The sequence below is a fragment of the Manis pentadactyla genome, chromosome 6 (genome assembly GCF_030020395.1).
Source record: "Manis pentadactyla isolate mManPen7 chromosome 6, mManPen7.hap1, whole genome shotgun sequence".
NCBI lineage: Eukaryota > Metazoa > Chordata > Mammalia > Pholidota > Manidae > Manis > Manis pentadactyla.
The window spans coordinates 63,625,658-63,651,136 of NC_080024.1; the positions used below are offsets into that span (position 1 = coordinate 63,625,658).

The following is a 25,479-nucleotide window of genomic DNA, read 5'->3' on the forward strand; positions in this document are numbered from 1 at the left end:
AGATCAGAGAAGAAATAAATAAAATTGAGAAGAATAAAACAATAGCAAAAATCAATGAAACCAAGAGCTGGTTCTTCGAGAAAATAAACAAAATCGATAAGCCTCTAGCCAGACTTATTAAGAAGAAAAGAGAGTCAACACAAATCAACAGTATCAGAAACGAGAAAGGAGAAATCACGACGGACCCCACGGAAATGCAAAGAATTATTGGAGAATACTATGAAAACCTATATGCTAACAAGCTGGGAAACCTAGAAGAAATGGACAACTTCCTAGAAAAATATAACCTTCCAAGATTGACCCAGGAAGAAACAGAAAATCTAAACAGACCAATTACCAGCAACGAAATTGAAGCGGTAATCAAAAAACTACCAAAGAACAAAACCCCCGGGCCAGATGGATTTACCTCGGAATTTTATCAGACATACAGGGAAGACATAATACCCATTCTCCTTAAAGTTTTCCAAAAAATAGAGGAGGAGGGGATACTCCCAAACTCATTCTATGAAGCTAACATCACCCTAATACCAAAACCAGGCAAAGACCCCACCAAAAAAGAAAACTACAGACCAATATCCCTGATGAACGTAGATGCGAAAATACTCAACAAAATATTAGCAAACCGAATTCAAAAATACATCAAAAGGATCATACACCATGACCAAGTGGGATTCATCCCAGGGATGCAAGGATGGTACAACATTTGAAAGTCCATCAACATCATCCACCACATCAACAAAAAGAAAGACAAAAACCACATGATCATCTCCATAGATGCTGAAAAAGCATTTGACAAAGTTCAACATCCATTCATGTTAAAAACTCTCAGCAAAATGGGAATAGAGGGCAAGTACCTCAACATAATAAAGGCCATCTATGATAAACCCACAGCCAACATTATATTGAACAGCGAGAAGCTGATAGCATTTCCGCTGAGATCCGGAACTAGACAGGGATGCCCACTCTCTCCACTGTTATTTAACATAGTACTGGAGGTCCTAGCCACGGCAATCAGACAAAATAAAGAAATACAAGGAATCCAGATTGGTAAAGAAGAAGTTAAACTGTCACTATTTGCAGATGACATGATACTGTACATAAAAAACCCTAAAGACTCCACCCCAAAACTACTAGAACTGATATCGGAATACAGCAAAGTTGCAGGATACAAAATCAACACACAGAAATCTGTGGCTTTCCTATATACTAACAATGAACCAACAGAAAGAGAAATCAGGAAAACAACTCCATTCACAATTGCATTCAAAAGAATAAAATACCTAGGAATAAACCTAACCAAAGAAGTGAAAGACTTATACTCTGAAAACTACAAGTCACTCTTAGAGAAATTAAAGGGGACACTAACAGATGGAAACTCATCCCATGCTCGTGGCTAGGAAGAATCAATATCATCAAAATGGCCATCCTGCCCAAAGCAATATACAGATTTGATGCAATCCCTATGAAACTACCAGCAACATTCTTCAATGAACTGGAACAAATAATTCAAAAATTCATATGGAAACACCAAAGACCCCGAATAGCCAAAGCAATCCTGAGAAAGAAGAATAAAGTAGGGGGGATCTCACTCCCCAACTTCAAGCTCTACTACAAAGCCATAGTAATCAAGACAATTTGGTACTGGCACAAGAGCAGAGCCACAGACCAATGGAACAGACTAGAGAATCCAGACATTAACCCAGACATATATGGTCAATTAATATTTGATAAAGGAGCCATGGACATACAATGGCGAAATGACAGTCTCTTCAACAGGTGGTGCTGGCAAAACTGGACAGCTACATGTAGGAGAATGAAACTGGACCATTGTCTAACCCCATATACAAAAGTAAACTCAAAATGGATCAAAGACCTGAATGTAAGCCATGAAACCATTAAACTCTTGGAAGAAAACATAGGCAAAAACCTCTTAGACATAAACATGAGTGACCTCTTCTTGAACATATCTCCCCGGGCAAGGAAAACAACAGCAAAAATGAGTAAGTGGGACTATATTAAGCTGAAAAGCTTCTGTACAGCAAAAGACACCATCAATAGAACAAGAAGGATCCCTACAGTATGGGAGAATATATTTGAAAATGACACATCCGATAAAGGCTTGACGTCCAGAATATATAAGGAGCTCACACGCCTCAACAAACAAAAAACAAATAACCCAATTAAAAAATGGGCAGAGGAACTGAACAGACAGTTCTCCAAAAAAGAAATACAGATGGCCAACAGACACATGAAAAGATGCTCCACATCGCTAATTATCAGAGAAATGCAAATTAAAACTACAATGAGGTATCACCTCACACCAGTAAGGATGGCTGCCATCCAAAAGACAAACAACAACAAATGTTGGTGAGGCTGTGGAGAAAGGGGAACCCTCCTACACTGCTGGTGGGAATGTAAGTTAGTTCAACCATTGTGGAAAGCAGTATGGAGGTACATCAAAATGCTCAAAACAGACCTACCATTTGACCCAGGAATTCCACTCCTAGGAATTTACCCTAAGAACGCAGCAAACAAGTTTGAGAAAGACAGATGCACCCCTATGTTTATTGCAGCACTATTTACAATAGCCAAGAATTGGAAGCAACCTAAATGTTCATCAATAGATGAATGGATAAAGAAGATGTGGTACATATACACAATGGAATACTACTCAGCCATAAGAAAAGGGCAAATCCAATCATTTGCAGCAACATGGATGGAGCTGGAGGGTATTATGCTCAGTGAAACAAGCCAAGCGGAGAAACAGAAATACCAAATGATTTCACTTATCTGTGGAATATAAGAACAAAGGAAAAACTGAAGAAACAAAACAGCAGCAGAATCACAGAACTCAAGAATGGACTAACAGGTACCAAAGGGAAAGGGACTGGGGAGGATGGGTGGGTAGGGAGGGATAAGGGGGGAAGAAGTAGGGGGGTATTAAGATTAACATGCATGGGGGGGTAGGAGAAAAGGGAGGGCTGTACAACACAGAGAAGGCAAGTAGTGATTCTACAACATTTTGCTATGCTGATGGACAGTGACTGTAAAGGGGTTTATAGGGGAGACCTGGTATAGGGGAGAGCCTAGTAAACATAATATTCGTCATGTAAGTGTAGATTAGCGATACCAAAAACAAAGCAAAAAAGGGCAGTTCCTGTGTGGTAACCTCCAACGAGTTCTACACAGGGTATAAAGGGCATATAAAAGTGTAGGCAAAGGGTCTGTTTGTGTTTATACAGATGTTCAAAGCCTAATTGGGCTACCCCGAAAATGAACTAAGATACGATATGATAAAGAACTTCCAACATCTGCACTCTCTGGAAGACTCATGCCAGAAGATGATCATCAAAAAACCCCAACAAAGATCCACGCACTGCTACAGCTGTGGATGCACACATCCCACCAGTTCCTGGACTTGCCATGGGAATGAGGAAGGAGATATCTAAGCTGGCCTGTGCATACAGTAAAACAACAAATTTGACTGGATCTATACTGTTGGAACTCAACCAAGAATTTGGAGAAGTGCAAATTGTAGCGCTCCAAAGTCTTACAACTACAGACTATTTACTGTTAAAAGAACATATGGCATGTGAACAGTCCCCAGGAATGGGTTGTTTTAATTTGTCTGATTTCTCTCAGACTGTTCAAGTTCAGTTGGACAATATCCACCATATCATAGATAAGTTTTCACAAATGCCTAAGGTGCCTAACTGGTTTTCTTGGTTTCACTGGAGATGGCTGGTAATTACAGATATGCTTTGGTTATGTAACTATACTCCTATTATGTTAATGTGTGTGTGCAATTTAAGTAGTAGCTTAAAACCTATATATGCTGAAGTTACTCTACAAGAAGATATGTCAAAGAAATAATCTTCCCATGTTTTCTTCTGCCTGCTACTTCTATAGCTTTTCTTCTTCCTTCCTAATTACAACCCTTAAATAGAATTTGTGCCTCATATCAAATTTACCGAGTATCATAATTCTTCCAAGTGGTAAAGATACCTCAAGACAAATGCTGGGCATAGAAGCCACAGGGCATAAATATGCAAAGAAGTAAAAAGCAACCCTTTTCAAACAATAAGGCTTCCCTCTCACTTACCAACTTCACATTTCCCTGTATGGCCCCGGAAGATGACTGGTTAGCCAGAGACGGGTAAGATTCCTCAAGGGAGGAACAACCTAAGACAGGCACAGTCGCAGGGGGGCCATCAGGTGAGAAATTGGGGATCAACAGAGGTGAGGCTTAGAACCTCACCCCCCCTGTTCTGAGAGAAATCTTCTGCATACGTGGATGTTTTATTGCCCTGGTCTAGCTTGGATTAACACATAGTCTACAGGCACACACCTGATCATCTACATTTGCTCTCTTACAACACTAAACTATGTTTTCTACCTTTATCTTGTATCTACCTACCACTTCAGCATTTTATTAAAAATAATAATAATAAAGAGAGAGATGTGGTATCCACATATAAATCAAGTGTAGAAACCAAATGAGTATTCATATTTGAACTGACTGTTTAGAGTTCATAATGCATGAGCAAAACCGAAAGTTTCTGTGATGACTGCCCTTGTACTGTTCACTATGTAACTTATTCATTATGTAAGAATTTGTTCTACATGTAAGAACTTGTTTGTTATGCCTCAGAAGATTGGAGACTGACGAAAGTTAGGCTTGGGGTGGATTAATGATTGTGCATTGAGCATTGACTCCCCTATACAGAATTTTATTGTCGTTAACAACCATTTGATCAATAAATATGAGAGATGCCCTCACAAAAAAAAAAAAAGGACAGACTTCCAATGGTAAAATAAATAAGTAACCGGGATGTAATGTATAGCATAAGGAATATAGTCAAGATATTGTAACAGCTTGGTAGGGTGATAGCTGGAGCCTAGAATTATGTATATAAATGTTCTACCACTGTGTTGTACACTTGAAACTAATGTAATGTAATACTGTGCGTCAACTACCCTTCAATAAAATATAATTATTAATAAAAAAAAAAAAAAAAAAAGATTCCAATTCCCACTTAGCAGGCATGAGTTCTCCAAGTCCTAAGAAATGCCCAAGAGAACCTCACTGTCGTTTGTGGCCCAGTCACCAGACTGGATGCCAGGGCCCTGGTTCCATCATCTTCCAGAAAACAAGGCCTGGTCTTTCGTCTGTGTGGCCCTGTGGCCCTGAGAGGGAGGAACTTCCTTGGACTCAGTTTGCTCATCTGAATTTAAGATTTGGGGACTTAATGGAGAGCAAGTATTATACAGTCAAAGAACAGGAGCCCTGAAATCAGACTGCCACAGGTTTCAATTCAGGACCCCAAATGACATCCCTCTCCATAGCTTCCATTTTTGTGAAAAAAATACAGTTTCTACCTTGACATTTTTCTCAGGTTGAAATGAGAGCACATAGGTAAAATGGCTAGTAAACTGTACACTTATCAATGCTTTGTTAATATTAGTCCCTTTCCTCTAAAGTGTTTATTCCCTTTCCAGCTCTAAAAACTCAGTGATTCTCAAGGCTGCTGACATAGTTACAGAAAGCTATAGCAGCTGTCTTCAGTGGGAGAGGCACAGAAAGGAGTCTCAGGGAGGTTGTGGTTTAGTTAGAAGCTAATAGGCTCCTACTTTATGAAGCCCTATTGATAGTAGAAAGGTGGGCTGGAGTAACATGCAAAAATGCTATAAGGCCAGGGTGGCCATATGTCCTGGCGAGCCTGGGACAGTCCTGGTTTACACCACTTGTCTCAGCATCCCACCAGTTTAGCATTTGCCCCAAATTTATTCTGGTTCAGATGATAAATTGTAACAGTTAAGGGTCATCAGGTTTCAGAGTGACCGAGGAGACTCACTGAATTTCAGCTGACTAAACAACTAAAACCAGAATATTTCCATAAGCAGATCAGATCAGCAGATCAACTCAGGAACTGTAATTCACAGTCTTTCATCTTCACTCAGTTTCTTTTGCAAAACGTTCTGATCTGTGACATGCAGTCATTTTCATTTTACCTCATGAGCTTGATATAAGACCCCTGGGTTCCAGACCCCCAGCAAGGCACTCCTCACTAGCACCACAAGCTTTCATTCCTAGGCCTGTTCAATATTTTTTTTATTACCTTGATGACATAGAAGGTATACTTCTCAGTTTTGTAAAAAGATAAAGCCTATTATTGTAAGGATAAAAAGTTAAGAGAAGGCAAATGATGAAGACTCAGAATAACTGTAAATGGAAACAACCAAAAGCAAATCACATAACATGTAAGGATACACTTAACAGCATGAATTAAGATTTTAAAAAATTGCTCAAGGATATCTTGACAACAAACTGTGATGAAACACTTGCAAGTTTCAGCAGGACACAAACACAAAAATAGTAACTTCTAAAAATGCAAACACAATTCTCAGCAAACATTTAAAAAACAAATTTTAGGCTGGACTGACAACAATGTGGGGCTGAGACGCTGTTAGGCAATGGCCTCTGGGTGAGCTAAACTAGGCAGATCACATCTTAGCTCTCTGTCCCCCTGGGAGTCATGCCTGGCCAGGGGTGGCCCAGGAAGGTGAGAGGCTGGAACCAGTTCAGCCTTGCTTGCTTGGCATGGCAGATAAATGAAGACCTGGATGTTTAGCTCTGCAGAAAACAGGAAAGACATGTCCAAGGAAGCACGGCAGTTTACTTCCATTATGTCAAAGACTCCTACATGGCCAAGACATGGGACATATTTTGGACTTGTTCTCACGGGCATAACCAGGGACTGAGTTTATAAGATTGAATTCTGGATTCATATACAAAGAGATCTTTTCTAATAATTGCAGCTGGCCACAGATGCCATGAGCTACCTTATACTGCAGTGAGGATACCATCCTTGGGGGCACTACATCTGAATTCCAACAGATGCTACAGCATCAGGAGAGTGGAAGACATGGGAGTGCCCATACAGTTGGGAGGTACGTGCATTCTTTCATGGAGCCAATAGCTCTCAAACTACCATGTGCACTGCACTAGGTAAGCCTAGATTCACTTCTTTTTTCAATGCTTTGATTAAAACACAGCTTGGGGTGGCAGCACCATAAGCCATTATCTAATTTCCCTTCAAGGGGGTAACAGTGCTGTGAGGGAAATGAAAGCCAAGTAGCCTGTCTGCAGGCCCTGGGGCAGAGGGAAGAGTGATTTGCTCTGAACTGAATGAAGACCCGGCAACCTCTCACCTGGGTGCCTGCATTTGGCAGCTTGATATTCTCAGTGGCAGCAGTTACATCAATGGAGGCCCGCACAAGGATGTCCAAGTAGTTCATTTTGGAATATTCCTGTTTGGAGACAAAGTTGTTGAATGTATTACAGAAGTAAGATATGTCCTAGAAGGTGGCAAGTGACTTCTAGGGGATAGCCTCAGGGCAGGGCCACACCTCTAGAAACGTGCCATTCCATAACCTTGAGCGCAGAAGCACGGAGGCCTTGCTGTCCAGCCCTCGCAGCGGGCAGCTGATGTTCACACAGTTCACATTCACGCTGCAGTTCTGGAGAAAGAGGAGGAGGAAGTAAGTGCAACAGTCTGAGGGGGACCTTCCTCCCATCCTCTCAAAATATTCACAACTCTTGAAAAATACTTACAAGGGTCTGGTATTTTCTTTCAGAAAATAAGGAAAATTTTCTGCTATCATCTATCTGTTTTTCAGCAATTTCCCGCTTCTTTCTTGAGCTGTGAAACTCCTAAAAAGAATTATATCCAAAGTAGTTTCATGTAATGTGATTCTTTGACCCTACTGTACAAGCCTCTCAGGCACACCCTCCCCAATAACACCAAATTCACACAAGGGACAATTAACATCTGCCCTTCTCCCATCACAAAGGAAGGGAGCAGAACTAATTTAAGTGTAAAATCTGCAGTGTCATTACCAACCCTACTGCAAGTTTATTAAGATCATTTATTTACACTTTAACCTTAAAACTCAGGAAAAGAGAAAGAGGCTTTCTTTGTTTTTCCGTCTCCCCACCAAACTGTCAGCATTCTGAGATCAGGGTTCTAGTGTCTTTCCCACATCCCTGGCACCTGGCTCAGCACCTAACACATGGCCCCAAGTCAGTACATCTCAAATAAATAAGTGACACTAAAGACCAGGGAAAGAAGCAAAAAGAGCTTGCATATGACTTACTCGAGGGAGTATTCTGAAAACCAGGCCATGTAAGATGTTTCAAAACTGCATTTTCCTTAAAATAAGGAGTAGTGGACCATTTGTTTTTTTAAAGTTGATGAACAGAGGATCATTCTAGAAGCCACCAACTATGAACACTGGGTAAGCCCAGTCACCTTAGAATTTTAAATAAAAGAAAAAGACACGCCATGACAGCAAATCTTTATCAAATTGGAACATGACTGATGAGCCAGTCACACAGGTGTGCAGCAGTACAGAGAAGGATTTAGAGCACAGGCTTTGAAGCAGGCAGAGCTGAGCTTGAACACAGACTATGTCTCTTAACTGCTGAGTGAGTCTAAGAAAGTTAATCTCTCTGGATCTCAATTTCCTCATCTATGAAACGGTGGGGAAGAGAAAAATATCTCAGAGGACTATCAAGAGAATGAAATGAGAAAATGCAAGCAGTGCTTAGCACAATGCCTAAGACACTGCAAATGCTCAATAAATATTTACTATTTCAAAAAATAAGAATGAAAAGCTTTCAAGGAATCAATATCTTTTATAATGGGTTTGTTCCACCAGGAATTCACATTGGCTGGCCTACCCCAGCAGCACATTCCGGTCCTCCTTGTGTGTCATCCTGGGGCAAAGAACTCCAGAAAATGCCATGACTTCAGCAAGCACTGAAGGACTCTGACTGATGTGCCTTAATAGTCAATGATCGAAAGAAATCCTCAACCTGACTCGGTTACGCAACTACAGAAGGCAAGTTTTTGTGACGCCAAAGGAAAGCCAGTGTGCTGGGAAGTCATTTTTCCTGAGTAAGGCACTGCTTTCCCCCTCAAAAGTCAACTTTTCTTATTTACATCCATGGAGACATGAGATGAACCCACCAACATACCTTTAGGGTCAGGCTGTTTATTTCACTTTGTGGCTCACAAGCTGTCTTTTCCAATCCTTTGGATTCTACTTTCACCAAATAAAGCAACCATTTGCCATTGCTAATTTCTTTTGGCCACTGGATATTCAAAGATGCTGTGCCGATATTTTTAAGAGGTCTACCTAAGTTAATTACCTGTTAGAAAAAAATGCATATTATTTCAGTGTAATTCTTTTAATGTAAAAGGTAGCAACTCCCACTGCCAAGGGAAAAAAACAAAGTATCTGGCATAATCTCACAATTAAAAGTACAGGCTCCAAAAATGGACTACAGACAGGGTATTCAAAACAGATTTGTACCTAATGATTCCTGTCAAAAACAAAGGAAAAAAAAAGGTCAAAGAGAAATGACTGCTCATTCACTCCAGGAACAACTGCTGTGTGCAACAGAATCGGCAATGCAGATATGCCACGCCCTCCACACACCCTGGGAAAAGCCACACATGTGAACCGCTCTGACACCATCCTGCTTGGCAAGGCCCGTGCTGCACAGTGACCTGCCTCCAGGGAACCCCACCTGCCGCGAAAACGAAGCTGCCTCTGTCCTCTACTAACCCAGAGGAAGCTTCGAATAGCAGTGCCTGTGAGGAATACCATTCTGGCAGCCGGGAATCTCCATGGTCACGCTAGAGATGGGGTGACCTCCTGGAGCAGAAGTCAGAAGACGTGTGAGTGTCTTCGTGTGCAGGGCTGCTCTGGAAACCCCCGACTTCACCAGCCATGCCTGCCAGGTGCTGTGACTGCCACCACTACCTGTCACCACTGTGTCTGTCATGCTAAAAGAACACAGAGGAGAGCTCCGTCCTGCTGGATGGAGGGAGGGCTAGGCGCCTTCTTACCACTTCAGACTTTCTCTCCAACAATGGTCGCTATGCTTTCAGGAATGTGGTTCCCCAAACCCACATGTGAGTTATGAGGCAACTCTATACCACGCGTTTATGTTCATTCAGTGGGACTGAGAGTCCCAGTGAACACCGCATCGGTCTTCCTGACTGGCATATGCCACAGCCACACCCGCCCTCACACAACCGGGCTTGAGAGAGGCAAGTGAACCTTAATTCTTACTGCCGTAAGCAGTAAGATGACCTTCTGATGGAGGGAGAAATAAGTCATAACACATTCTAAAGTCAAACATACATTGAGGTTTTTGTTTTATAGACAAACTCTGGGGAAAAAAACCTCAAGTATTTTCTTGTCTCTACACCACATGTACATTAAAACTCTAATTAAAAAAAAAGACCAAACTGAACAGAGGACGGAAGTTTTACTATAAGCCAGTAGGTTGTTTAAAAACTGGAAAATTCACTTTTAACTGAGCATTTATCATGCTTATTTATTATTAATTATTATTATTTCTTTTATTAAAATTATATATTCAAGACTTTATATAGCATATGTTAGCTTCCAGTATATATAATAAAAGGACCAACTGCTCCACTTACCCTGAACTCATACTCTATTAAACTTCCCACTTCATCTTCAGATTTCATAGCTTTCTCACCAACAACTGTACCTCCAAAATACACCTGAGAAGGCTTAGCAACTCTGTTAAATTAAAAAACACCAGTTTTAGTGAGGATTGTAAATGATTCTTTCCAACACTGATTTGTTATGCTAAACACAAACACTTACCCGGAGACCGATAAAAGCAGTTCAATAACCACTTTTGCTGTAGCTGTAATTGAGGCCAAATTATCTTGATTGCTTGTTCTTAAAATGAAAAAGGAAACAATAGGGTTTTATTTTAACAGTCAGTTTTCTCATTACAATTACACTTGCTTTATGAATTAGATAGAGGCCAATTCATTGACTGGCTGTGTTTTCATGAAATAACTCTGAATGGAAAGGTTGAAATAACCCTTACGTTTCCAACTTCAGATTAATATCCAGATCTGTGGTGTCAAAGGTGACCTTCGTTGTACTTAAAATCAAATAAAAAGTAACCTAAAAAATAGAAATAGCTGTCAACACAGGCCAAGCATATCTACAATGTAATGGTATTTAAACAGTAAAGCATGGTATGTGAAGACATCACCTACATTGGAATTTCTTTTAAAAGGATTTCCAAGCTCACAGTCGGCTTGTGAGCCATTTTGGTTGGCCACACAACTCAACTGTTTCTCCTGTAACAGAAAAACACATTAGGTCACAATACATTCATTTGCCACACAGTGTTGGTTTTCTCCACCCAGCTGGTCTCTAAAAATACGTACAGGGAAAGCCCTCAGCTCTCTGTATGCAGAGTAAGTCAAAGTGTTTGGAAAAGTTGCAAGGAGCTTGGCTTCATGAGCGTCATCACCATCTTCCGTGGGATTCCTCGGATCAGAAGGGCTGTTTGTCACTGTTATTTCTAAAGCAATGTCCTTCTGATCTTTTAGAACTAGTTCTGGCACACCTTTTTGACTATAAGAAAGCAAAAAACAAAACCAAAGTCCTCAATACATTTTCAGTAACCCTTTCTTAACAAAAAGCCACTGCAAAGCCAGACCTTCTTGCTGGTACTACAGAGCGATTCTTACACTGGTAAGTAAGAAAATTTGTCTTGATTTCCTTCTCGGGTACAGAATTTGTATTCTAGTTTAAGGTTGCTGTTGCACACACTGTCCTCTCCACACCCCTCCTTTAAGAAGTGCACCTGTAGGAAGACAAAACCAGTGTAGTTTAGGCCATTTAGGACTCCACACAGGGGTCTGGCTGATCCCATACCATTCATTTCCCTGAGTAACAATTACCATAGCAGAATTCAAGCTTCAAACATACTTTACCGTTTCCTTTAATGCCCACTCTACCCTTTAACAGAACTGTTTTAAGAACGCTTTGACCAGGGCACGGAGATGCTGTGCAGTACAGTGGGGGCCCTGCGGCCACACAGACCTGGCTCCAAACCTGGCTCTGCCACTCACGTAGCTGCACGCCTTTGGGCAAGTCACTTAATCTTTCAGAGTCTAAGTTTCGCCATAGGGAATATGGGCATGTCACCACCCTACTGTATAGGGCTACTATAGAACTGCCAGTAATAAGGAGGGTGCTACCTAACACAGAGTATGTATTTTAACTCATTTAATCCTCACAACAGACTTAGGAGGATGAACACAGAGCTGGGAACATACATAAGATATGTTAATGGGATAACATCAAAAGTATAATTTAAAAAGTATACAATAATTTTGTATTATAAATAAACAAATAAGGAACTTTATTGGTGACAATGTACAGATTTAGGTGTCAGACCCTAAGCCTAATGCAGCTAGTACTCACTTCCAAAAAGCTGCTTCAGTGGGCCACGAGAACTAGAAGCCCCAGAACCGGCACTCTAGCACCAACTGGACTTTAACAGCAAGTACATAATGCCAGATCAAGACGTCACAGCTCCCCACCCTCATCTTGCATCTCAACTATCCTGAACTCTAGCAAACAGACCCCATCTCATATGAGGTACAGACAGCAAGCCATATAATAAAAATTTTTCTTCCTAAGACTACCTAGGCTACATAAGGCACTACATGACTATTTCATTGCTAATGCTTTTTTGCCTTACTGAATTTTGATATTCCTTGATTTTAATGGTCAAACTAACAGTTTGTTTCCTACATTTTAATGTTCTCAATGGTAAAAGGCAATGTGTTCTTTCTATATACAGCTATAGGAGAAACTTGATGTAAGGATAGAAAGTTCTACTAATTATAGTTTCAATACGTTGCAGTGGCCAAAAACTATGAGGAAAAACACTTTCTGGCTCCAAATTGTATTCCATATATTTCCATATTCCTCGCTAATTTGGGAGACACGTGTCTCCCAAATTAGCGAGGAATATGGAAATATATTTAATACAGAGGAATGGCCTTTTTAAAGCAAATCATAAGTTTTGTTGCCTTCAAAGACATTTGATTTAGCAGAGTAATATAACAAAAGTTTTGGTAAAACACAGAAAGACTTACATCCATATGTACTGTCTTGGGTTCATTTGCATTCAGAATTGGAAGAACTTCTGGAAGTGAATTCACTCGCCTCCGAGTGTTAGGCTCTCGGATCTCTGCTGAAGCAGTTATGGGAATGGGACGCAGTTTATCTCTGATATTTTCCTGAAAAGTATGCAGAGATAGTTAAGCATGGTATAAATGCTATTGGGGAACTCCAAGACAATTTTTTATTTTGTATTGAAAAATGGGTTGCTTGTATAAATTTCAGGAATCTACATATGCCACCATAACACCTAACTTTGGGTTCCCTTTAAAAAACTGCTTTGACTTGTCTGCAGCCCTCACCTGTAGCCAGAGTGTTTCCTCCATGCATGCCTTCTGCTGCTGCATATTCAGAGTTAGCTCTTGAGTATACTTGGCCTCAGAACCTTGGTTTCGAAAATGAACTCTTGATGATAACCCAGATTTTCTTCTTTCCTTTTCAGCCTCCACTGTGCCCAGAATGGCTACATAAAATGAACAAAATCACATGAACTTAAAGCACATTCATGCACAGGTCAGCCAGAAGTACGGTGAGTTCCTTTTTAAAATATCTTAGTTCCTTGCAGAACAGTTTTTCCCACTGCCATTGTTTCTCCTCCTATCTCCTTGTAATGTACATTTTGACTGATTTATGAAGTTTCAAATCAAGCTGTCCTTTCCAGCCTGTTACTGTTGACAGTGTTTTAAAGTTAAATTTCCATTGGGCCACCTGGGGGAGCTCGAGAATAAGTCAAAAACTGAGCAGTGTCTAAGAATCAGTTTCTGGCTTAACTGTAAGAACTCAGGACTAAAGATAAGACAAGGGGACTCAACACCCACTAAAGGCCTAAAACACTTCCCCATTCAAGAGTCCCAGGCTTAAATGCTCTAGCACCTGGATATTAAAAAAAAAGACCTCCAGACCAGCAGCAGCAGTGTCTCCTGAGGTCTGTCAGCAATACAGAACCTCAGGCCCCAGCCAGACCTACTTAACCAGAACCTGCATTTTAACAGGATCATCAAGTGGTTCTTAGACACATTGAAGTTTAAGAAGCACTGATAAAGGATAGTTATCTAAGAGGAATGATATTTATGAGAGACAGAGGAGTCTTTTGACGATAGGATAAGACTCCTCACTTAGAAGAAGAATAATTCAAAGGTAGAACACATTCCTCCCAGTGGCTAAAGGGCCCATTTATTAGCTAAGTGAGCTCCAACAGCCAGAGTTCCTTACCTCCCAAGCCCTAGAAGGCTCAGCCTGCTTGTGATCATCTATATCCACGGAGCCCAGAGGCAAGCCAGGGTTTGGATGATCACAATCTCATTTCCTGCCCTCAAAATGCGCTCTTTGCTGTTCTGCTGAATGTAGCTGCTATGCTTCTTTACAGGCCAGTACTTAAATCACTCACATGCATGCATCAACTCACTGACCATCGGAGGGGAGCAAACCATGGCATGTGCAGGGCCAGAGAAGGCAGGCCTCAAGGGACACAACCCCAGACACGCAGAAAGTGAAAAACCCATGTTCTAATATTCACAATAGAGTTTCTAAGAGACTTTTCCAGAGTTTCTAACTCTTTTCTTGCAGATGAGGGAATGGAAAGCTACAGAGCTGGGTGACTGGCGCAGGATCATACAGTGAAGGACAGAGGCAGCACCAGCTTCTAAGTCTCTGTGAGAAACACAAAAGACATCTGCTTTATAAAGCCTCTTAGATGTCAGCTTCCCACTTCCTCTAGGCCGTGAACTGCTCTCTTCCTCTGCCACCAGGCCCCCACCTCTTCCACCTTCCTTGATGGCCTAGCTAACCTACAGCTTCAGATCTCAGCATGGACTTCACTTCCTCCAGGAAGCCTTTCCTGGCCCCTCCTGGGAGACCCGACAATATTCTATGTCTCAGCCACTACTTGGCCCACTGCACTGTAACTGCCTGACCATTGTCCCCAGGCAAAGTCTGGCCAGGGACCACATGCGTCCACTTGCTACTTACTCCCCAGCAATGGCACAATACTTCATACAATGTGACTTGCAGAATAGATGGACAGGAGCAGGAATAACAGGTACCATACCAGCACACACACTAATGCATGTTTGCACACACATGCACAAATATGATGTTATTCTCATGATGAAACAATAGCTATTCAGATATGTAAGACCAAAATTTAGAAACACTGACAGTTTTGATTGTAATTTCTGCCAAATGGAATGGGCCTCCATTGTAGGCCCTCTGTAGCCTTGACTTCATCCATTTATCAGTGACCTGCTAACTTCACAATGAGTCAGACAGGCTCACATGCTGAGTGCCCCTAACAGCCAAAGCAGGGGAGGGTGTGGGCTCATTAAAACCGTTTATCTACCAAACCCACTCTAACCTTCCCTAACCCTCCAGACAGTTCACATCATCTTAAAATCCTTGCAGGCCACCTTTGCTGACCTTTTGAGAGGCAAGCCAAGTAGAATACTCAATTAAGGCTCAATTATAAATATCTGTATATGTGGAACACCATATCTGAGGACTGCTGAGTTAAAACAGCCTGGTCAAACAATAAGCTCACATTCTCACACACCAGGAACAGATTTTAGATGTATTAACTTAGGCAATTTTGTAGAAGTGTTTGATTTGAAATTTCCTAATATCATGGAAATACAAGCAATGAAAAAGTTTTTATCTAAATGTATTCAGAGAAAAAAGTTCTATCTATAATAGGCCATCAATAAACACTTGGTTAATGGATATAAAATTAATATACATGGTGTCAAATGCTGCACTGAAGCTAGAAAAAGTAATTTATTTTAAATAAATGATTGATTTGGGAGAAGACGAGCACTTGGATGAGATTTCACATCTATAGTCAAACTGAGAGTGGTTGGAAAAATGACAAACTAACAGAATAAAAGTGTTTTCTCATTTTCTCTCCTTGTCTAGTCAAAGAATCACTTTCTTCTTGCCTCTAGTCCACCTCCAAATGGTCCACACAATGGTACAAGGCCTGCCATCCAAGCAGGCAAATGTAAGGCACTGCATTTGAGTAAAAACCACACAAACGATACTAAAAGGATAACAGAGGTGAGAAATCATGGAGGACGTTTTCTTGTCATTGAGTCACACAAACAATGGTTTTCTATACTCAATAAAACACAAGCCACATCAAAAAGCAGAGTGTAAGGCCACCCCCCACCCCCTACCCTGAGCACAGAGGCCTAATACACCGACATCAAGCCCTCTTCCTGCAAGATTGCAGACCCCACAGAGACATGATGCAGCAGATGGCCAAGCAAGAGCCTAAAAAGGTCAGGGAGATGAAGAAACCGCCTGAGGACAGCTTACATCTGGAAGGTTGGGGGCTAAACAGCCCTATGACAGTATGAACTGGGTGAAGGGAGACACCCAATTCTGGGATGTTTAAAAGGGATGCCTTTTTAATAGAGAAAACCAAGTAATACTTTAGGTAACAAGGAGAAACCTTAAGAGAACTCACTGCGTCAAAGTGGAACAAACACTGAAAACCACGAGGACAGAACCATCCTGTCCTTCCAGAAAGCCTCCACTGCAGGGGTGCCGCACCAGAATGCCAAGGCACTGGGGCCCTGGCCTGACCCAACACAGAAGCACCCTCACTCTTTGTACTTCCTTCTTGGGGAAAAGATGTTCTGCCCACAGCATCACTCTGGAGCAGGCAGCTTACACCTGCAGGGGTTATGGCTGCCACTAAAACCTACCAGAGGTGGCCGTGGGGATAAACACTACTGTTGGAGCACCTCTCTCTCAAAAATCCTGTCTGGATGAGTAGACAGGGAGAAGAATGCCTTACAAATGACACACTGCTTTCCCCACATTATCATATGATCTCTACCACAACCCTATATGGTAATTCATAGTAGAGAAATTGTTTTCTTAACTGATGGGAATATAAAAACCCAAATGTTAAGGGGCTTGCTCTGTGTTGTAGGGCCAATCAGCATCAAAGTTGGAACCAAGGGCAGAGCCCAAGTCTCTGAATGCCCTGGCCAGCCTTCAAATCCCCCCAGGGGCCAGCACGTGGGGACCCGCTTGGGCGTTCTGGGCCCCAGAGGCCTCTGAGGGGGGCCAGGGGCAAGGAGGGTACAACCTGGGCAGTGCTCCCGCCCCTGCAGTCACCCCTCTACTACTGCCACCCACCATGTGCCACCTCACAACCACAAACCAATTTTCCACACTGCTGTCAAAGGCAGTAATGGAGGAGGTGGTTGTGGCAGCAAATGAGTACTTTTCTAAGGTACTGTGTCCTCAACCATCTGCTCTGGAAAATTCAGATAGGAACCAAATTGAGAGTTTTTCCCTCCTGTGCTCCATCCTCCTGATGAAAGAGAAGGTAACAGATACACTTAATTCTTTGAACAAGAATTTACGGGCACATTTTGGCCATTGCAGTTTCATTTCTTTGTTATTCACGCAGAATTTTCAACATGGCAGACATAAAATATGTAATTTTTAAATGTACTAGGTACTTACCTATTGAAGAATTATAACCCTTGGGTTTGGCAGTATATTCAAAACAGGCCTTAACCTTGAGGCTGTATATAAAAATCAAACACATATTTCTTAAAAGATGCATACTGAAGCAGAAACAACCCAACGTGTTCCCCAGTTCTCAAAATCCCCCCACTGCCAGTGATGAGTAAAATATTATATACTCATGTGACAAGATTCTTCTTCCCTTTGCCCATTTCTGTCTTAACCTTCCCTGTGGCTTCTCTGAGCAAAGGGTCATCATACAGCAGAGACTGGAGGGATTATGGGGATCCAGCAGAGACTCTCACCATATCCCACTAGGTGCCCCACAGAACATTTTCTGGTGGAGATCAATTTTGTTAGGTGTTACTATGATGGTTTTCTGAATGTTAATCACCGGCCGGGATCTGGAAACAAAAGTAAGTGAAAACAAGTTTAGCCTTTCGCTACCTTTAATATAAGAGGAATTCATATACTAGAGAGCATCCTCAGCTGCCCACTACATTTTAAAAACCACATAACCACATGGAAAAAAAAGTTCCCCCACAGCTAAATAACTGCTAACAGGTATAATTTAAATCCTGATTATTTGATATTTAAAAACTTTAAATATAACATTGTTTAAAATCATAAAATATTTCATAGTTTGAGAGTTTTTAAATTGAAAGAGTAACAGGTGCAAGATGTGAAAGTTGATTGCTACCCAAATCCCCAGGCAGCCCTGCATGCCCTTTCAGACACATGGTATAGCCTGTGTGTTCTGTTTAAAATATCTAAAGCATGAAAACATATAATCTTTCCAATGGGAGATTTTCATGCTTATTATTCTGCATATTACTTTTCCCCTTCATTAATGTTTCAAACGTCTTCTCATATCTATGTGCATAAGTCTAGGTCATTGTTTTTCACTGGTGGTGCTGCATTGTGCCAGTGTGACATTTATTTAACCAGTCCCTAATTGGTAGACATTTATGTTGTTTTTGGACCTTAAGCTCTGACAAACATCCTTGTACATGCATCAAATGTGTACACATTTGAATTTATTGTACAATAAACCCCTAGCAGAATTTTTCAGAGTATGTGCATATTTAACTATGAGTCATCTTGCCTAAATACTCTCCAAAAAGGTCACACTGACACACATGGAACAACTGTGGTGCTCACTGCCAGGGTCTCTACATACATGTAATTCTAGCAACACAAGTAATCCTCAATCGACAGGTCTCCATCTCACAAACACCTGCCCGCCCTTATCCTCCCTCGGAACCTCCCATCCCCAACCTGAAGTCTTTGACCTCCTGCTACCAGAAATGCCTACAACTTCTCTCCCTCAAAATCTCTCTGGAAGCAAACACATGAATCGCTTAACCTTTCCTGCCTCTGCTCTGCCAAACCCAACCTCGTGAACACTCAAGCTGGAATCCCACTCTGTTAGCCCTTTTCCCCCCACACAAGCATCTCTTCTCTCCCTACCTATTCTCCCCTACTCCCCACAGCCAGCGGGGTCACCACCAGCCTGTGCCCGCCGGAAGCCCCAGGCCTGGGAGGGGGTGGCTGGGGACCCGACGGCACAAGGAGGTCGTGTGCCTCTTCCCAGCCAGAACTCAGTGTGGCCTCTGGGGTTTCCTTGCTGCACAGATTCCATCAGACTGACTTTGGGAGGCTTGCAATGAAAGCAGCCACCCTGGAGAACAGTGATTTGATAGGAAAATACATTCCAAATCCCAGACAGCTAGCTCAGCCCTCTGGCATCAGTCTGTCAGAAGGCTGGGGAGGGCACAAGGACTTCCGTGGGGGACGTGGGAGCCAAGAAAAGGGCCGAGGCTGCCCACATTCCCCATCTCTTAATGTCCTTTTATCTCAAATATTTAGCTTTCTATTGTTATTCTACAATTTAGACAGCTGCTAGTTCCTAAGATACTAACTAGATAACATTCCTAAAGTTTTGAGAGCATATTTAAAAGGCCAAAGCTCACAAATATTTCAAAACCAATTGCTAATGCTAGAGTGTTTTTACATATCATATTATTAAGGTTTTAATGTGGCACAACTTCAAAAGGAAATATTTTAACACACACTTCTGCCCCAAACCTATTTTTCTGTTTTTTAAACATACAGCATACACACAATTTTGAAGCACATATATGAATCACGAAAAATGTGTCATAACATATAAAGCAAATCTTACTGGCTCTGTTGACTTGTGTTTAATTGGCATTTTTACTAAATACCCTGATAAACTAGCTTGCTTTAGTAGAAAAAATGCCCATGACTGAAGTTGGGATCCTGTTCTCATAGGATCTAGCCTAAAAAGTTCAAGTTAGTCCCGAGCCTCCATCTCCTTATTTGTAAAATAAGACAGTTCTCTTGTTTATCAAAGGATTTTGAAATTTACTTTTGTACTTGTTAGGCTGGAGGAAGGAAAAACAAGGACATGCAAACAGAACAGAGAGATGCCATAGCGGGAGAACAGAACAGACCCCAAGGTCTGTGCCTTATATGGAAAGGGGACAGCTCTTCCTGAATTCCATCCTGATGTGCCAGCTAAGACCCGGATGTCAGCCTCCTCCCTCTTGGGAGGAAAAAAAGTTTCTAGTTGTCTATTATGTCACCTTTAGCCAATCATACCTCTCCACGCCCCCTAGGATAGCTTGCCCACTCCTCCCCCTCCTAACCCCTTATAAGCCCCCACCTCCCTGACCGGGTGTGACTTCCCCGGCCTGTAACACCCAGACTGCGGAACATCACCTGGGAGTTGCACTCAAATAAACTACCTGGCCCTTTGTTGCCTCTCTTCACCTGCTTATTTCAGCTAAAATTTATCTTACATTTGGTGCCGAAATCCCAGGAAGGAGCATGAGTGCAGGAACCCGACCGGCCACCAGTGGTCCTGCCCCCTCCTTCCCCAACGCAGGACCTCAGCCTGCTCTCCGCTGCGTGGACTATTTTCCGGTGAGTCCCTCAGTTTCCCCCGATCTGTTTCCCTCCCTAACTCCATTTCACCTGGTCTGTTAGAAATCGTGCGTACGTCCAGGTGGGGCATTCGGCCAACCCTCTGCGGGCATCTGGCCTGCCCCTGGCCCTGTGATATGGGAGACGTCCCTCACCCAGGCTCCCAGGATGTCTCCCCTGACTTGGTGCGCTTGGGACGCTGGGCGCTCCCCTCAGCGGGATTAGTTGGGGAGTGGCGCAGCCATGGGGAACCAGCCCTCAAAAGCAGAGGCTCAGACCCCACTGCGGTGTCTCCTTTCTAATTTGGCTGCTCTACGTTTGTCCCAGGAAGTTCACAAATAGAAGCTAGTCTTTCTTTGCTCTGAGGCCAGGCCTCAGTATCCCTGTATCCCTTGGACAATCAATCTCGCTGGCTCCCTGAGGGAACTTTCAATTTTAGCCTCCTCACCCATTTGATTAATTATTGCCAAAAGAGCGGAGAGTAGAGTGAAATCCGACATGTGCAGGCTTTTTGGACTTTGCACTCCTGCCCAGACCTTTATGTTAAGTGTTCAATGACTCAGGTTCTCCTGGCCCGATCTCAAGTTAAAGATTGTCAGCCTCTTACTCTGCCCAGTCCTTCTTCCTTTTCAGATCCGCCGGAAGACCTTGGTCTCCCACCTCCCTCAGCTCACAATCCCTTCCCCATCTCTCCACCACCATCTTTAAGTTGTCTTCACACATGTCACCTCCATCTTAAAGTCCTACATTCTCAACCATGCCGCTGTCCTGCTCTCCTCTTCCGGTGGCTGCACCACCCCCTCCCCAACCAGAACACGCTCCTCCTGCCCTCTAGTTCCAGAAGCCACAAATAAGAAGCTAAAGAAAAACAAAGCAATTAGATATCAGTAACTCAAGTCTTTATATCAGTTTGTCTGTCTGTGTATATGTTTTTGTGTAAAAAGTGTTGCTGACTGTAGTCGTTATGTCCCAGTTTGTATGTTTGTGTGTCTAGGTGTGTAGATGAAAAATATTTTCCTACCTCCGGATGGTAGTAATAAAAATTGATTTAAAAAACAAGCACTTGTGAAAATTAGGCATTCTAAAACTTCCAGAAAATCTGATAAAAAATGTTAAGCATTAATGCTAATTTGGGTTTAGCTGAGGCGGGCATGTCCTTGTAGTTATCAGCTGCCTAAGTTTACCTAAGGTCATTTAAGTTCGATGTTATCTGCTAAATCTTTTAAGAATAAAATGCTTAACGGCTTGGCTTTGTCCAATATTCAGTAAAGGTCTTGTAAGTAATCTAGCATAGAATGTCACTCATTCATATGAGTGAACTAAATAAGTGTGGCAAGTGAACACCTTTTTAATTGTGTGTTACAGTGTGTATACCTATCTACAGCCTAGAAATCTTTGTGGTAACCTAAAACCTTAAAGTTTTGCTAAGTTAAAAAGATATACTTTGTGCTTAGTGAGATATTGTGTTGTAAAGCTCATACTTAACAGAAATTATAAAATGTTCATAAATTTGTCAATCCAAAGAATGCTAGTGTAACAGTTTATAGTAGCCTACTTCTCAGTATTCACTAAAAATTAAGGTACCTAATAGTTTTAAGTTCTAATTAAAACTACTTAAAGTAATAAGGAAAACATTTCTGCATGCTAAGGAATGTGTCTTTTGATAAAAGAAATTAACTTTGTTCTAAAGTACAGCTGTTTATTTAGAGGGAGAAATCTAAATGTAAAAAAGGTTGTAGAAAGTTTATAGAATAATTTAATATGGTCATGCTATATAAAATTAAAGCAAATGAGTCTCAGTATAAAGTACACAGAAAAATTAGAATTTTGTTTTCAGTTAAAAAGACAAAGTTTTCTTAACTGTTAGTCTGCTCTTAATATTGAAAAATTGCAAAAAGTTCTCTAATTGTTTTATCAAAGCAGTTTCTCATGCTTAAAGTCTCAATGAGTTGTCAGAGTATTTAAGAAAATAAGATCTTAATATTAAAAGGACTAAAAGCTAAAGTTTGCTAACAACTGTGTAACCTTCTTTATTTGCCTTTGAGGTATTTTGTTGTCATTCTGGTTAAATAGATAAGTATTGCTTCATAGCAACCCATAATCCTACTTAAGCAAGTGCCTTAAAACTTTTAACAGCTTCCCAAAATCAAATTCAAAAAGGTGCTTTTACCTCTAGTTCACTCTGATATTTTCCAGAGGGCCCCTGGAACATGTCAGAAGAACTTTTTCTCATTGGAGAAAGTATTTGGCTAATTTAGCTTATTTATCTGATATATAATTACCTGCTTAATTACCTAGAAAGCACTGTCAAAAAGAATAATGCTAAACTTTGTTACTAAATGTTTTGTGATACAGAAATATCAGAATTTACTTATGTCAACTGTCTTACAGTAAGCTCTCATCAAATCTTTAGCCATTGTCATTTGTAAGTCTTTTATTATTTATAGTCACTGTTTTATTACTCTTAAGCTAGTAAAGAACTAGATTTCAGCAGAACAGGTATTAGTTACATAAGATTAAGTAAACTAAAGAAGATGATTTTGTGGCTTTTTGTTTCAAATGTTGTTGATAAAGTGTTTTAAGCTTTTTCTCTTAGGCTGACAACATTTTAGTAAATGACTGCCTTTATAAGCAGAATTGAAACTTTATCTTTCTCTCTACCTGATCCCTCCAGAATTTAAAAACTCTCAGTGACTATTTTTATATTTCATGGCAGTATGTTTATTTGCACAAGTTCAATAAGAATCTGCTTTCCTTGTAAGAGGACCAATTAAAAACACTGGTTATATTACCAAGGCTTTGACTGGAACGTCATACCTGAGAGACACATGTGTAAACTCAGATATGAACAGACAGCTTTAAGGAACTAAGATTGACTTTATAAAGCCAACAAAGTCCCTTAAAAGAACTGGCCTGGTACCTTGCTTACAGAGTTCCCAGCAGCAGCCTTACCAGGTGAGTAAGGAAGGTCACTGCCCGGCAGGTACAGGAACCTCAAGAATGTTTTGGGAACCTCAGAGAAGAGAGGAATTCACCCAAATGTACAGGTACTGCAGGCACAACCTGATGGCAAGTCTGGCTTGGCTTTCTGACCTCAAGAAGCCTTTAAAAGTCCAATCTGAAATTCCTTATAAAAAGTTCCAGCAAAGCATATTTAAAAGAGCCTATATAATCAATTGCTCTTCTTGCTGCACTTATGCAAATAATCAAGCCAACTGTTAATTATTTCCTTAATCTAGCTGCTTCTAATAAAAATGAGGGTAATTTTAGAGAAAAGTATTGTTTCAATAATGCAGTCTTATCTATACTAAATCCCAATACTAGTCATTGAGATGTAAACTTGCTCCAGAATTCCAGTCCCCCATAATGGCCTGGCTAATGCCTGCTACTGAGCCCCTTAATAACAATTTGTAGTTTACTCTTAGTTGCCCCTTGTGTCCTCAGGTTCCTCCAACAGCAGCTAACCTAGATGACCCGGGTCACCACCAACCAGATGTTACTTCACCGTTACACATCTCTTTCCACTGAACCCCCTCCTTCGGCCTAATACCAGCCTCAAACCCCCATGATGCCCCTTGTCAGCCAGAAGTAGCCAGATCGAGTTGTCGCCTATTATGACCAAAAGGCTGGAATGTTAGGCTGGAGGAAGGAAAAACAAGGACATGCAAACAGAACAGAAAGATGCCATAGGGGGAGAACAGAACAGACCTCAAGGTCTGTGCCTTATATGGAAAGGGGACAGCTCTTCCTGAATTCCATCCTTCTGATGTGCCAACTAAGACCTGGATGTCAGCCTCCTCCCTCTTGGAAGGAAAAAAGTTTCTAGTTGTCTATTATGTCACCTTTAGCCAATCATACCTCTCCACACCCCCTAGGATAGCTTGCCCACTCCTCCCCCTCCTAACCCCTTATAAGCCCCCACCTCCCTGAACAGGTGTGACTTCCCCGGCCTGTAACACCCAGACCGTGGAACATCACCCGGGAGTGGCATTCAAATAAACTACCTGGCCCTTTGTTGCCTCTCTTCACCTGCTTATTTCGGCTAAAATTTATCTTACAGTACTATCTATGAGGGAAGAAGGAACATGTTTACAGGGTTCATAGCAAACCTACTTGTAAGAACAGAAAAGTTTATTAAAATGTCAATTACATACAGAGGCAAATATTTAACTGACTAAAGATAGATTATCTGCTGGGAGAGACTTCGTAACGAAATTTTGGTACAGGATGTCAAGTCTTCATGATACCTGAGGACCACACGTCAAATTAGGACCAGAAGTTCAAATTGCTTTTTGATGGAAACCTTGCTGAAATAGTTGAATGGTTTTATATATGCTCTTCTACCTTCTAAAGACATTGAATATTTTTAGGTTAATCCTATAGGAACAGAGAGAAACAGGCATACAAAGGCAGTAATTGAGAGTCACCAGATAGAATGCAGACTGAATGCTTCAGCCTTGGAGGCACACGGTTGACACCACTCCCCAGGGCAACAGCTGGAAGGACAGGAGGTTCCTGGAGCCGATGAGATTGCCAACCACAAACCATGGCTGACCTATCCATGTCGCCCTAACCACTCCCTTTCCCCAATCAGACACATGTTCATTTAGTCGACTGCACTTTATCTTCTTAGCCTCACTCACATCTCAAACACAGTCTTCTCTATTTATTTCACGCCTCCTACTTTGCCATCTGTAACTTCTGATTCTTAGATGTCACATTAAATGGCTTTCTTAGATACTACAACTTATCCAGAGAACTTTTTCTATAGTATTCTATGCTAAATTGCATATATTACAATCGTATAGGATTAACCTAAAAATATTCAATGTCTTTAGAAGGTAGAGTATATATAAAATCATTCAACTATTTCAGCAAGGTTTCCATCAAAAAACAACTTTTTCTATAGTATTCTATGCTAAATTGCATATATTACACACACACACACACACACACAGACACACACACACATACCCTATATTCTAATTTTTATAGCATTCTCTTCATAAGTGA

At 41.3% G+C, this 25,479-nt stretch overlaps 1 protein-coding gene across 3 annotated transcripts in view; it reads right to left on the bottom strand.

The window, feature by feature from the left end:
• Positions 1-25,479, bottom strand: part of ITGA6 (integrin subunit alpha 6) — a 91,324-nt gene that overhangs the window by 20,413 nt on the left and 45,432 nt on the right. For all 3 annotated transcript variants that reach the window (XM_057503905.1, XM_036879142.2, XM_036879143.2), the window contains 14 exons: positions 17,823-17,921; positions 17,515-17,576; positions 13,344-13,504; positions 13,017-13,160; positions 11,598-11,713; positions 11,292-11,481; positions 11,118-11,201; positions 10,943-11,022; positions 10,711-10,788; positions 10,521-10,623; positions 9,041-9,214; positions 7,616-7,714; positions 7,411-7,521; positions 7,213-7,311 (listed from right to left, as the gene is read on the bottom strand). In XM_057503905.1, coding sequence (XP_057359888.1) covers positions 7,213-7,311; positions 7,411-7,521; positions 7,616-7,714; positions 9,041-9,214; positions 10,521-10,623; positions 10,711-10,788; positions 10,943-11,022; positions 11,118-11,201; positions 11,292-11,481; positions 11,598-11,713; positions 13,017-13,160; positions 13,344-13,504; positions 17,515-17,576; positions 17,823-17,921 — 1,600 coding nt within the window. The remainder of the gene's footprint in view (positions 1-7,212; positions 7,312-7,410; positions 7,522-7,615; positions 7,715-9,040; positions 9,215-10,520; positions 10,624-10,710; positions 10,789-10,942; positions 11,023-11,117; positions 11,202-11,291; positions 11,482-11,597; positions 11,714-13,016; positions 13,161-13,343; positions 13,505-17,514; positions 17,577-17,822; positions 17,922-25,479) is intronic.